At 39.9% G+C, this 12,067-nt stretch overlaps 1 protein-coding gene across 1 annotated transcript in view; it reads left to right on the forward strand.

Annotated features, from left to right (window-relative positions):
* MMP20 (matrix metallopeptidase 20) overlaps positions 1-6,141 on the forward strand; it is a 60,039-nt gene extending 53,898 nt beyond the window's left edge. The window contains exons 9-10 of the mRNA XM_055422372.2: positions 4,837-4,940; positions 5,960-6,141. Of these exons, the coding sequence (XP_055278347.1) occupies positions 4,837-4,940; positions 5,960-6,060 (205 nt within the window). The 3' untranslated portion in view covers positions 6,061-6,141. The remainder of the gene's footprint in view (positions 1-4,836; positions 4,941-5,959) is intronic.
* Positions 6,142-12,067: the final 5,926 nt, after the last annotated feature.

Below are 12,067 nucleotides of genomic sequence, written 5' to 3' on the forward strand. Positions count from 1 at the left end.
AACCCACTCCAGTGTTCTTGCCTGGAGAATCCCAGGGACGGGGGAGCCTGTTGGGCTAACGTCTATGGGGTCGCACAGAGTCGGACATGACTGAAGCAACTTAGCAGCATCAGCAGTATACAGGTGGTGCTAATGGGGTCACAAAGAGTCGGACACGACTGAGTGACTGAACTGAACTGAATGGTAAAGAATCCACCTGCCAAAGCAGGTGGATGTAAAAGACGTGGAATCAATCCCTGCGTTGGGAGGATCCCCTGGAGGAGGAAATGGCCACCCACTCCAGTATTCTTGCCTGGAGAATCCCATGGACAGAAGAGCCTGGCAGGCTACAGTCTATAGGGTCACACAAAGGTGGACACAACTAAAGTGACTTAGCACACACACAGTATATAGTATATCTACAATAAATACTTTCTTAGTATTCAAATATTGATGGTTTATCATGTGTTAAAAATCAGACTATTTTCTTTTTTTCCTCTCATTTTCCCATCTGCCTCCTCAACCATCTTGAGAAGTAGGTATTGTTATCTTCATTTCACAGTTAAAAGCATTGCATCTAAGAGATCAAGTGATTAAGTCAAGGCCACACAGTTAAAAGTAGTCCATCCAAGGCTATATTTTATGCCCTCTGAGTCCAGATCCAGAAGTCCTTTCCATCTACCATGTGTAGTAACTTTTCATTCTCCTCACCATCTATTTATTTACTGTCAATTAAAATAACCATGCCCATAATTCTCATCCTGTCATATAATTTTATTTTCTTTAATCCTCAGTAAAATCCTCAGTCTACTATTAACAGTAGACCTTCTAACCTCATTTTTGCTGAGGTCTCTGGACTACCTCCAATATTTTCTAGTCCTCCTTTCTTCTTTTTTTCTCAACTTTGCCTACTACTGCAAAATGTTATTCCAATGAAGTGTGTTTTAAAACTTAGGTAGACATTAAACTCTTTGATGACTCAGGATCCCAGACAAAATCACACATTCACTCAACTTCATACTAGCCAGCCAGTTAATGGCTCTTGGGACCAAGTGAAGTGAAAGTCAGTCAGTCGTGTCCAACTCTTTGTGACTCCACGGTTTATACAGTCCATGAAATTTTCCAGGCCAGAATACTGGAGTGGGTAGCCGTTCCCTCCTCCAGGGGATCTTCCCAACCCAGGGATCGAACCCAGGTCTCCCACATTGCAGGCAGATTCTTTACTGGCTGAGCTACAAGGGAAGCCCTCTTGGGGCCAAAATAAACAGCAAATAACTTGGGCCAACCCTTGATTTCTACATGTGCCAGGCACGTTTCTGTGTGCATGTGTGCCTGTGCGTGTGTGTGTGTGTGTGTGTGATTTCTCTCATCCTCATGGCCACTGTATTCCAGATAAAGAAACCAGGGCTCAGAACACTTTCTCCTGATCACAGAGCCAGCACATAACAGTCAGAACTCAAACCCTGACTGTGCCATCGACAGTGCTCTCTGCTCTATGACAGAAATCCTCAAAGTGAAAGTGAAAGTCACTCAGTCATGTCCGACTCTTTGCAACCCCATGGACTATATAGTCCATGCAATTCTCCAGGCCAGAATACTGAAGTGGGTAGCCGTTCCCTCCTCCAGGGGATCTTCCCAACCCAGGGGTCGAACCCAGGTCTCCTGCACTGCAGGCAGATTCTTTACCATTTGAGCCACAAGGGAAGCCCAAGAATACTGGAGTGGGTATCCTATTCCTTCTCCAGGGAATCTTCCCAACCCAGGAATCCAACCCGGGTCTCCTGCATTGCAGGCGGATTCCTTACCAACTGAACTACCAGGGAAGTGAAATCTTCAAATACCTGTCCAAACACCAAGGGATAGATCATCACAAAATTTTCATTAGTCCACGGAAAAATAAAAATAGCACAATAAAGACATAGGAGGATGTGATCTGGGTCAGTATTATTGGCAAGAACCATCTTTTCTTCTGAGGTTATGTTCTTTCTGCCTTTTTTAGTATTAAAGTTTCTTTTTTTATGAAATGATGATGAAAATAGGTGATAAATATTATTTTGATGGTTAATGGTAATGTTCTTATTTGGTTAAATGAGAAGTAGTTTAATCCTATGTTAACTGCATAAGGCCATCTACACAGTGTCTATGTAAGAGGTCCAAATGAAATATATATGTTATCAGCTAATCTTAAAATGTGGGCTTCCCTAATCTCTCTGGCCCTGATGATAAAGAATCCACCTGCATTTCAGGGTTCGATCCTTGAGTCAGGAAGATCCCCTGGAGAAGGAAATGGTTACCCACTCCAACATCCCAGGACCACATGATCTATGTGTCAGACTGATACTTTGACCTAGATTTTATTGATACTCTTTAAAAAGATACTTTTTGAAAAGTGGTTATAGGGTAAGGGGCAAGAGGGCAGAGACTCAGTTCGCAGGAAGGGAGAGGGACTATTAAATACATAAGTGGTAGAGGAATGAAGAAAAGAAAAATGATTTCACAGGTTTGCCAAAATTTTTGCCTATGTTTTTATAAATACAATTGAAAATTAAAATTCTCAGCTGGATATTGTTTGTCCAAAATTTCTGCTGAAATTGTATTTACATATAATATTATTAACTCCATTATCCTCTGAACAGATAGATATATAAGATTTTAGATGTCACCACTGCCCTTAGCAAGCTAAGCACACACATTAAAAAAAAAAAAAAGATCACTTTTTCAAATCTATCGGATTTTTCTATCTTTTTGCTGTTGTTGGATTAATAGTCATCATTTTCTTGAAAACTTATTCCATATTATTTAAATGGTTTTTCTCTTCTCAAGAAAAGATCTTCACGCTCTCCTTTCATACTTTCCAGATTTCTCAGTTTGAGCAGATCCCAATTTGTAATAGGTTTCCCTCCAGATATTCTTTGGCCAGTCACTTGTTTGGAACTGAGAACACATTTTGCTGTAAAATGATGTAAATGGTGATAAAGTACTTAAAATCGCTGATAAATGTTTAATAGACACAAAGGTAAGGCATAGCTCTAATTATAATAGCTCAGCCCCTAATACTTTATTCAGGGCAGGTGAAAGAGGAGGAGGATATGAAAAGCATTTCGCTATTTTTCCCTGAGCTTAGGGGTTGACATTAAACAAAGAATTCAAAGTGTCACGTTCCCTGCTATCCCTACCACATCTCTCTGTACGTCTACAGACATGCCAACACCTTTCGGCCACTTCGTTCTTCCTGTTTCATCCCTCGCCCCAAATATTTTAAGCATTAGAATTACCCTCCTCACTCTCTCCAGTCATAGTATCCGTTTCCTCAATACAACTGTTTCAGGGAAGTGAAGGAAGAGAACCTGGTAAGCACTGGTTAATGTGTAAACAACCGCACTCCTGCTTTGAACCAGGGACTCTAGATTTCAAACACTGGAACAGAGCGAACAAGAGAAGTCCAAGCCATGGCGAGGCAATATGCCCAGCTGTCCTTTTCCTCCACTCTTTCCCTCACTCCAGTCCTGACACCTTGCCGCACTCCTCCCGATAGCAGAGACATGCCCTGTCCCCACTCCTTACTGGCCCTTCTGATGACAAACCATGGCAATGGTTTCCATGTTTATTTGTGTAACTCACATAGCTCGGGTCTCCCCTCAGCCTGCTGGAAGGTTCTAATGACTCTCCTGGAAAGGGAGTTTGGGCTTCTAGGAGTTAACTTCCACTTCTCTCTTCAACACCCAGCAAAGCATCTCAACCACAAGTCAGTTTCAACCTGAATACTTCCTTCCCGGGGTTTGATCCGCTCAGTATCATGAGGGCTCTGTCCCCTGCTTGTGTAGTCATAGCCATGTGAGAGGCACATTTCAGGAGAAGGCAGTTGTGATCTGCTGCTGCAGGAAACTCCCAGTGGCCCAGGCACCGGGAGAAACTCTTTGACCTTCTGGTGGGAAATGAGTAGGGTGTCCACCTAGGGAATGTCCCCACTGGGAGCTCCACGCTGATGAAGAAGGGACTTTCTCACACTTTAAATGAAGTCTTCTTGAAGGGAAGAGAGCCTGCTCTGCCTACATGCTGAGATCATCCAAGTCATACTGGTTCATAATGAGTCACTGTCTCTTTACAAGGGATAATTTAGAGAGATACTAAAGAGATGTATTAACCAGTTTTCAGAGTTATCATTGCATGGTAGTTGTGAATTCAGAAAAAGAAACCTAATCTACTTTTTGATTAGTTGTGTAATCTTTCTAGGAAACGATTAGAATGTTTTAAAAGCAGAATATCTGTTACTCCAAACTTTCTCACTTCTTGTCTTTATCTATTGATCATTCACACATTTGTTTCTTTATTTATTCATTCATTGTGCGTCATTTGTTCAATCCCTTCTCTACAGAGCACAAAGCTCATTAATGAAAGCCTCCATGAAGGGCTTTCAACTGTTTGGTGAGCCAGGAAATTCATATATGGAGAGTGAGAGAGAGAGAAATTACAACGGTATAAAAAAGCACTAAAAATAAGTGTAGATTTTCCATTGAAAAGCAGTAATTTTTAATTATAGAAATATGATCTTATAATTCTAAACACTATAACTAAGTCTAAACAACATATCTGGCAATTTGCTAAAGAAAATATTTAGAGTAAATGACTCCCAAACTAGTGGCCACAGAATCTCTGCAACCTGGGAAAGTAATGGCAGAATGTGTGTGTGTGAGAGAGAAAGAAACAGAGAGGGACACAGGAAACGGAGAAACAGAGGGACAGAGATCTGAACTCAATCACAAGTCAGCCCTGGCTCAATGCGCCTGACTAGCGCGGCGCCCTGTGCAATCAATGAACACCTCATGTTTATATTATTTATGAAATAATATCTTACAGTTATGATGAACGGAAAAGGAAAATGGAAAAAGACTATCCAAAGAGTACTGAAGAAGAATTTTCAGGAGTCAATGGCCAAATAGATGCGGCTGTAGAATTAAATGGTGAGTGTTTCCATGGTACACTTTCTTTGTAGAAATTGTAACAATATCTGGGCTTTGCTTTAACATAACTGAAAATGGATTTCCGAATGGGAGTCCTTGGTTCTTATTTTTTGGGGCCCTGAGTCCCTTATAAATTTAATTAACCAGATTAACCACCAGAAAGAGTATAAAAAGTCTGCCATTATGGATCTCTCTTTACAAGTGGAAAGTTTTAAAAATATAGCTTCAGTCCACTAACCAATTATATCATAAAGGCCATCCAGTCAAAATTACCTTTTTCATCTTTAAAATATACATATTCTCAACCTTCCCATTGATAATAAATGCCTTTCCCCATTCTATCGCCCAGCTTCTGAAATTTGACACATAGCTGTGAAAGTTGAATTGAACTGGGTTGAATAAGTTTAATTGAATTTTTGAATCAGTCAGTCAACACATTCTTCTTGAGTGTTTAGCACAGAGCTGGACACTGTTGTGAAATGCGAAGACAACTTCAGATACGGTCTCTGCCTTCATGGAATGGTTACTCTCTTTGGGAAATGCCCCTCCATCCAACACAGATGAAATTACTAGAAATCAAGACAATCTATAATTTAGTACTGAATTGTTGTGGTAGTCTTTCCAATAATGCCAAGAGGTGATCTGAGAAAGAAGAGATCAAAACAGGCATAAGTTGGTGTAGATTTCATAATGGGACTTCCGCTGGGTTTTAAAGAACAGCTAGATTTTTGACTCGGGAAAGAAAAAGTAGGGGGTGGGTTTCCCGGATGGGAACAGCCTGAGGAGAGGCACAGAGCGCCCCTTCCATGGCAGAGAGAATGATGAGAGATGACTGGCAAGTTAGGGGTATCAGATTCCAGGGTTCAGAGAGAGCTGTGCTGAGGGTTAGCCAGCTGCCCGCTGGCACATTTCCTGTTTCTCTTTGGTGCCCCCTCGAGAAAGTTACAACTGCAAGGCCATCCCATTTATAAATTTTCAAGTCCTTTTCAGAACCATAATTTCAACTTTGTCTCTTTTAGGCTACATTTACTTCTTTTCGGGACCCAAAGCATACAAATATGATACAGAGAAGGAAGATGTGGTTAGTGTGTTGAAATCTAGTTCCTGGATTGGTTGCTAAATAGCAAAGTCTAGTCTTTCCTAAAGAATGAAGATGACTGAGAGCTGGATCTGAGGACTGGATCTTAAGGACTAAATCGGAACTCAGGTTACATATTCTTCCCATGGCCTTCAATTCTAAGGGTAATTTTGAATTCATTGAAAATAATTATGCTTCTAAACAGTTTCTCAGTTTTGGATTCAGAATTTTAAACCAAATGGGAAATTATTATATGGTCAGCTTCCCACAAAATCAGAATCAACACAGTGCAACTCTTCAGTTAGATACGCATCATTTTTTTCCTCACTAATACAATGAGGCAAATTGATCAGTTTGGTTTTTATTTCCAGGAAGAAGTCTACTTGTGGATTTTCTGACGTGTATTATAATTCTCTTAATAGGAAATAGCATTACCACACAAATTACATTAATTCTATACAAGCCTTTTTGGTCTTAACATTTGTCATGATGAGTATAAATGTATCCGTCTTTAACCATATCACAGACCACATACTGTATAAGTTTTGTTTCTCATTGTTTGTGTGTGTGTTTGTTTGTTTGTTTGACTCTATGTGTGCTCACTGGTCTTTGAAGTAGGTTATAATGGGAAAATCTACTCAAATGGATTCTCATACTAGGTAAGACATGGGCATTTTGCAACAACAAGAAAATTTTTAACAAAAGCCAATAAAAAATATTGTATAAGATCAATCCAGTATTTCTCTTTAGTTAATGGTTACTAGCTTCTGTCAGAAAATCCCATGGATGGAGGAGCCTGGTAGGCTGCAGTCCGTGGGGTCGCTAAGGGTCGGACACGACTGATCGACTTCACTTTCACTTTTCACTTACTTCCCTTTCACTTTTCACTTACTTCCCTTTCACTTTTCACTTTCACACATTGGAGAAGGAAATGGCAACCCACTCCAGTGTTCTTGCCTGGAGAATCCCAGGGACGGGGGAGCCTGGTGGGCTTCCATCTGTGGGGTCACACAGAGTCACACACGACTGAAGCAACTTAGCAGCAGCAGCAGCTTCTGTCACACTTTGATAACAAATTCTGTGTACCTTGTAGAAAACTCAAACCTTGAGATAGTATCATGAATATGCAGACTCAGAAGAAATAATAGTAATTCACTCTTTTTCCTCCTTCCTGAAAACAAAATGCCCTCAATGAAACTGTCTTTAATCCATCTAAGAGGGTCTCTTCTGACTAGCTTTTCATTGGGGAAAGTTTGTCTTTTGTTTTAGTTTTCCTCATTTCAAGCTAAAATTTTTCTTTCTACCTAGTCATTAGTACAGATAAAATACAGCTGTCATTCTTATTTTTTTTTAATCTTACATTTTAGTAGTTCTACTTTAAAACATTGATAAATTGAAGATGATTCAAAGAAATGGAAAGATATCCTATATTCTTGGATTGGAAGGGTTAGTATTATTAAAATGGCCTTACTACCCAACACAAATTATAGATTTAATGCAATCCCTACCAAATTATCCATAACATTTTTCACAAAACTAGAACAAATAATCTTAAAGTTTATATAGAACCACAAAAGACCCAGAATTGCCAAAGCAATCCTGAGGAAAATGAATAAAGCTAGAGACATAACCCTCCCAGACTTCAGAAAATACTGCAAAGCCATAGTAATCAAAACAGCAGGGCATTGGCACAAAGACCAAGGTGTGGATCAATGGAACAGAAGAGAAAGTCCAGAAATAAACACTCACCTACAGTCAATTAATGTTTGTGGAGACAAGAATACACAATGGAGAAAAGACAGTCTCTTTTGCAAGTTGTATTGGGAAAGCTGGACAACCACATATAAATCAATGATGTTAGAACACTTCCTCACACCCTATGGGCTTCCCTGATAGCTCAGTTGATAAAGAGTCTGCCTGCAATGCAGGAGACCTGGGTTTGATTCCTGGGTTGGGAAGATCCCCTGGAGAAGGGAAAAGCTACCCACTCCAGTATTCTGGCCTGGAGATTTCCAAGGGGGTCGCAAAGAGTCGGACATGACTGAGCGACTTTCACTTTCACACCCTACGTAAAAGTAAACTCAAAATGGCTTAAAGACTTAATTAAATGTAAGATATGATACCATAAAACTTCTAGAAAACATAGGCAAAGTATTCTCTTACATAAATCATAGCAACATTTTCTTAGTTCAGTTTCTCAAAGAAATAGAAATAAAAGCAAAAATAAACAAATGGGACCTAATCAAGCTGTAAGCTTTTGCACAGCAAAGAAAGGACAACTGGCAGACTGGGAGAAAATACACAAACAATGAGACCTGACAAGGGCTTAATTTGCAAAATATACAAACAGCTCATATGACTCAATAACAAAGAAACAGAACCAAATCAAAAAATGAACAGAAGACTTAAACAGATATGTCTCCAAAGAAGACATACTGATCACCAATACAATTGCTCAACTTCGCTAATTAATAGAGAAATGAAAATCAAAACTACAATAAGCTATCACTCACACAGGTCAGAATGACCATCATTAAAAGTCTATAAACAATAAATCGGAGAAGGCAATGGCAAGCCACTCCAGTACTCTTGCCTAGAAAATCCCATGGACGGAGGAGCCTGGTAGGCTGTAGTCCATGGGGTCGCTACGAGTCAGACATGACTGAGCGACTTCACTTTCACTTTTCACTTTCACACATGGGAGAAGGAAATGGCAACCCACTCCAGTGTTCTTGCCTGGAGAATCCCAGGGACGGGGGAGCCTGGTGGGCTGCTGTCCATGGGGTCACACAGAGTCGGACATGACTGAAGTGACTTAGCAGCAGCAGCAGCAGCAAACAATAAATGCTGAAGAAAGTGTGGAGAAAAGAGAACATTCCTACATTGTTGGTGGGAATGTAAGTTGGTGCAGCCACTAGGAAAAACAGCATAGAGTTTCCTCAAAAAGCTAAAAACAGAGTTGCCATATGATCCATCAATCCCACTCCTGGGCATATATCTGGAAAAAACTCTAATTTAAAAGACATATGCAATGCAGTGTTTATAGTAGCACTATTCACAATAGCCAACACATGGAAGCAGCCTAAATGTCCACCAACAGACGAGTGGATGAAGAAGATATAAACATACAACGGAATACCACTCGGCTATAAACGAATGAAGTAATGCCATTTGCAGCAACGTGGATGGACCCAGAGATTATCACACTAAGTGAAGTAAGTCAGAAGAAGAAAGACAAATACCATACTATATCACTTATGTGGAATCTAAAATATGATACAGATGAATTTACTTACAAAACAGAAATAGACTCACAGACATAGAAAACAAGCTTATGGTTACCAAAGGGGAAAGGCAGGGGAAGGATAAATTAGGAGTTTGGGGTTAGCAGCTACGAACGAATATTTATAAAATAGATAAACAGCAAGGCCCTGCTATATAGTATAGGGAATTATAGTCAATATCCTGTAATAAACCATAATGAAAACAGATATGAAAAGTAATATATAATATTTATATGTATAAAACTGAACCACTTTGCTATACATCAGAATTTAATGCAACATTGTAAATCAACTATACTTCAATTTTTTTAAAAATGTGACTCAGGGGACTCAAACAGGGGCTCTGTGACAGGCTGAAGGGTGGTGGGGAGGGAGGTGGGAGGGAGGTCCCGGAGGGAGGGGACATGGGTGTACCTGTGCTGATTCTTGTTGATGTACGACAGAGAACCACAAAATTCTGTAAAGCAGTTATCCTTCAATTTAAAAAGTGTTTTTAAAAAGTAGTTCTAAAATTAGATGATAAAATATAGTTAGCATATTTCAAAGACTGCCGGGAATAGCTACAGTATTCAATAGATACTAGTTATAATTTTACTACTGTTCATTAAATTTGTTTCATACGCTCACTAAAAAGACTTAATATTAAGAAGGGATGGGACAGTTACTCAAGGGTACTCTAAACTTTCCATTTGGTTTCCATTACTGAAAGTGGCTATTTTCAGCCAACCAGATGTTGAATATTTGACTGTTGACGACAAAATCTGGTATCCCTGCTTTCCAATGTCAACTGACTCTACAGAGTGAAAAAACTCACTTTTACAAAAATGGTCAGCTGAGGAAAACTTAATATCAATACGCAAGAAGGGGAAACAGTCTGAATCTCCTCAAAACACAGAACATAGAGATACCACATAACCCAGCAATTGCACTCCTAGGCGGTGGCAGTGATGTTTGGCTGCTAAGTTGTGTCTGACTCTTTTGCAACCCCATGGACTGAAGACCGCCAGGCTCCAAACAGGTATATACCAATGAGAAGTGAAAATATGTGTCCACACAAAAATGTGCACATAAAGATTCACAGCAGCATTATTCATAATAGCCAAAAAGTGGAAACACATGCATCAGATGATGAATGGACTTTTTAAATCTGGAAAATTCACATATTGGAGTATTATTTGACAATTAAAAAAAAACACACTAATACATATTACAATATGAATGAAATTTGAAAACATTACACTAAGTGAAAAAAGTCACACACATAAGGCATTGATATGCCCAGAAGGCAGAGAATATTGCATGATTCTATGAGATGTTCAGAGATGCAGAAAACTAATTTCTGCTTGTCAGAAGCTGGAGAGTGGGGGCTTGGATGTGACTGCTAATGCGTATGACCTGCTAAAGGTGATGGTTGCACAAATCTGTGAATAAACTGAAAGCCATTAAATTGTACACCCTAAGTGAATGAATTGTATGGTATGTGAATTATATCTCAATAAACCTGTTATATTTTTTGAAATAATAAGCAAGGAGATCAAGGTAGTGTGATGATCTGTGCAGGCCATGCTGGCTGACCAGCTGTGGCCGGAGCAGCGAAGCTTTGGCATGAAGGCATGCGGTGCTGAGCACACCCGCCAGGTCTCCGCCGTGCGGCCACGGCTAGCCCTGTGTGTGTCCGTTGTAGACACCTCACCAAATAAATGAATGTTACTGGGTGCAAAATGCATGTGCTCTGAGGCCTGCCTGACTGAATTCAAACCCCAGATTTGTCATCTCTAGCCTTGTAATATTGGTCAAGTTCCATAATTTCTGTATTAGTTTCCTCCTTTGTAAAATTACAGTAAGAATAATTCTTATCTCACTGGGGTATTTAGAGGCTTAAATATCTGAGTCAAAATATGTAGAACTCTAGATAGCCCATATAAGGGCTCTAAAACTGTTGCTTTTGAAGCAATTAGAATTAATTTTGTTTTGAGATATTTTCAGTTCTGTTCAGTTGCTCAGTCGTGTCCAACTCTTTGCGACCCCGTGGACTACAGCATGCCAGGCCTCCCTGTCCATCCCCAACTCCCAGAGCTTGTTCAAACTCATGTCCATTGAGTCAATGATGCCATCCAACCATCTCATCCTCTGTCATCCCCTTCTCCTGCCTTCAATCTTTCCAAGCATCAGGTTTTTTCCAATGAGTCAGCTCTTCCCATCAAGTGGCCAAAGTATTGGAGCTTCAGCTTCAGTATCAGCCCTTCTAATGAATATTCAGTACTGATTTCCTTTAGGATGGACTGGTTGGATCTCCTTGCAGTCCAAGGGACTCTCAAGAGTCTCCTCCAACACCACAGTTCAAAAGCATTAATTCATCGGGGCTCAGCTTTCTTTGTCGTCCAACTTTCACATCCATACATGACTAGTGGAAAAACCACAGCTTAGACTAGATGATCCTTTGTTTGCAAAGTAATGTCTCTGCTTTTTAATATGCTGTCTAAATTTGTCATAGCTTTTCTTCAAAGAAGCAAGCGTCTTTTAATTTCATGCCTGCCCTCACCATCTGCAGTGATTTTGGAGCCCAGGAAAATAAAGTCTGTCACTGTTTCCATTGCTTCCCCATCTATTTGCCATTAAGAGATGGGACCAGATGCCATGATCTTGATATTTTGAATGTTGAGTTTTAAGCCAACCTTTTCACTCTCCTCTTTCACTTTCATCAAGAAGCTCTTTAGTTCTTCTTCACCTTCTTCACCATAATGGTGGTGGCCATGGGCATACCT

The sequence above is a fragment of the Moschus berezovskii genome, chromosome 14, assembly GCF_049115385.1.
Source record: "Moschus berezovskii isolate FMDL1 chromosome 14, NW_MosBer_1.0, whole genome shotgun sequence".
In the NCBI taxonomy this organism is placed as follows: Eukaryota; Metazoa; Chordata; class Mammalia; order Artiodactyla; family Moschidae; genus Moschus; species Moschus berezovskii.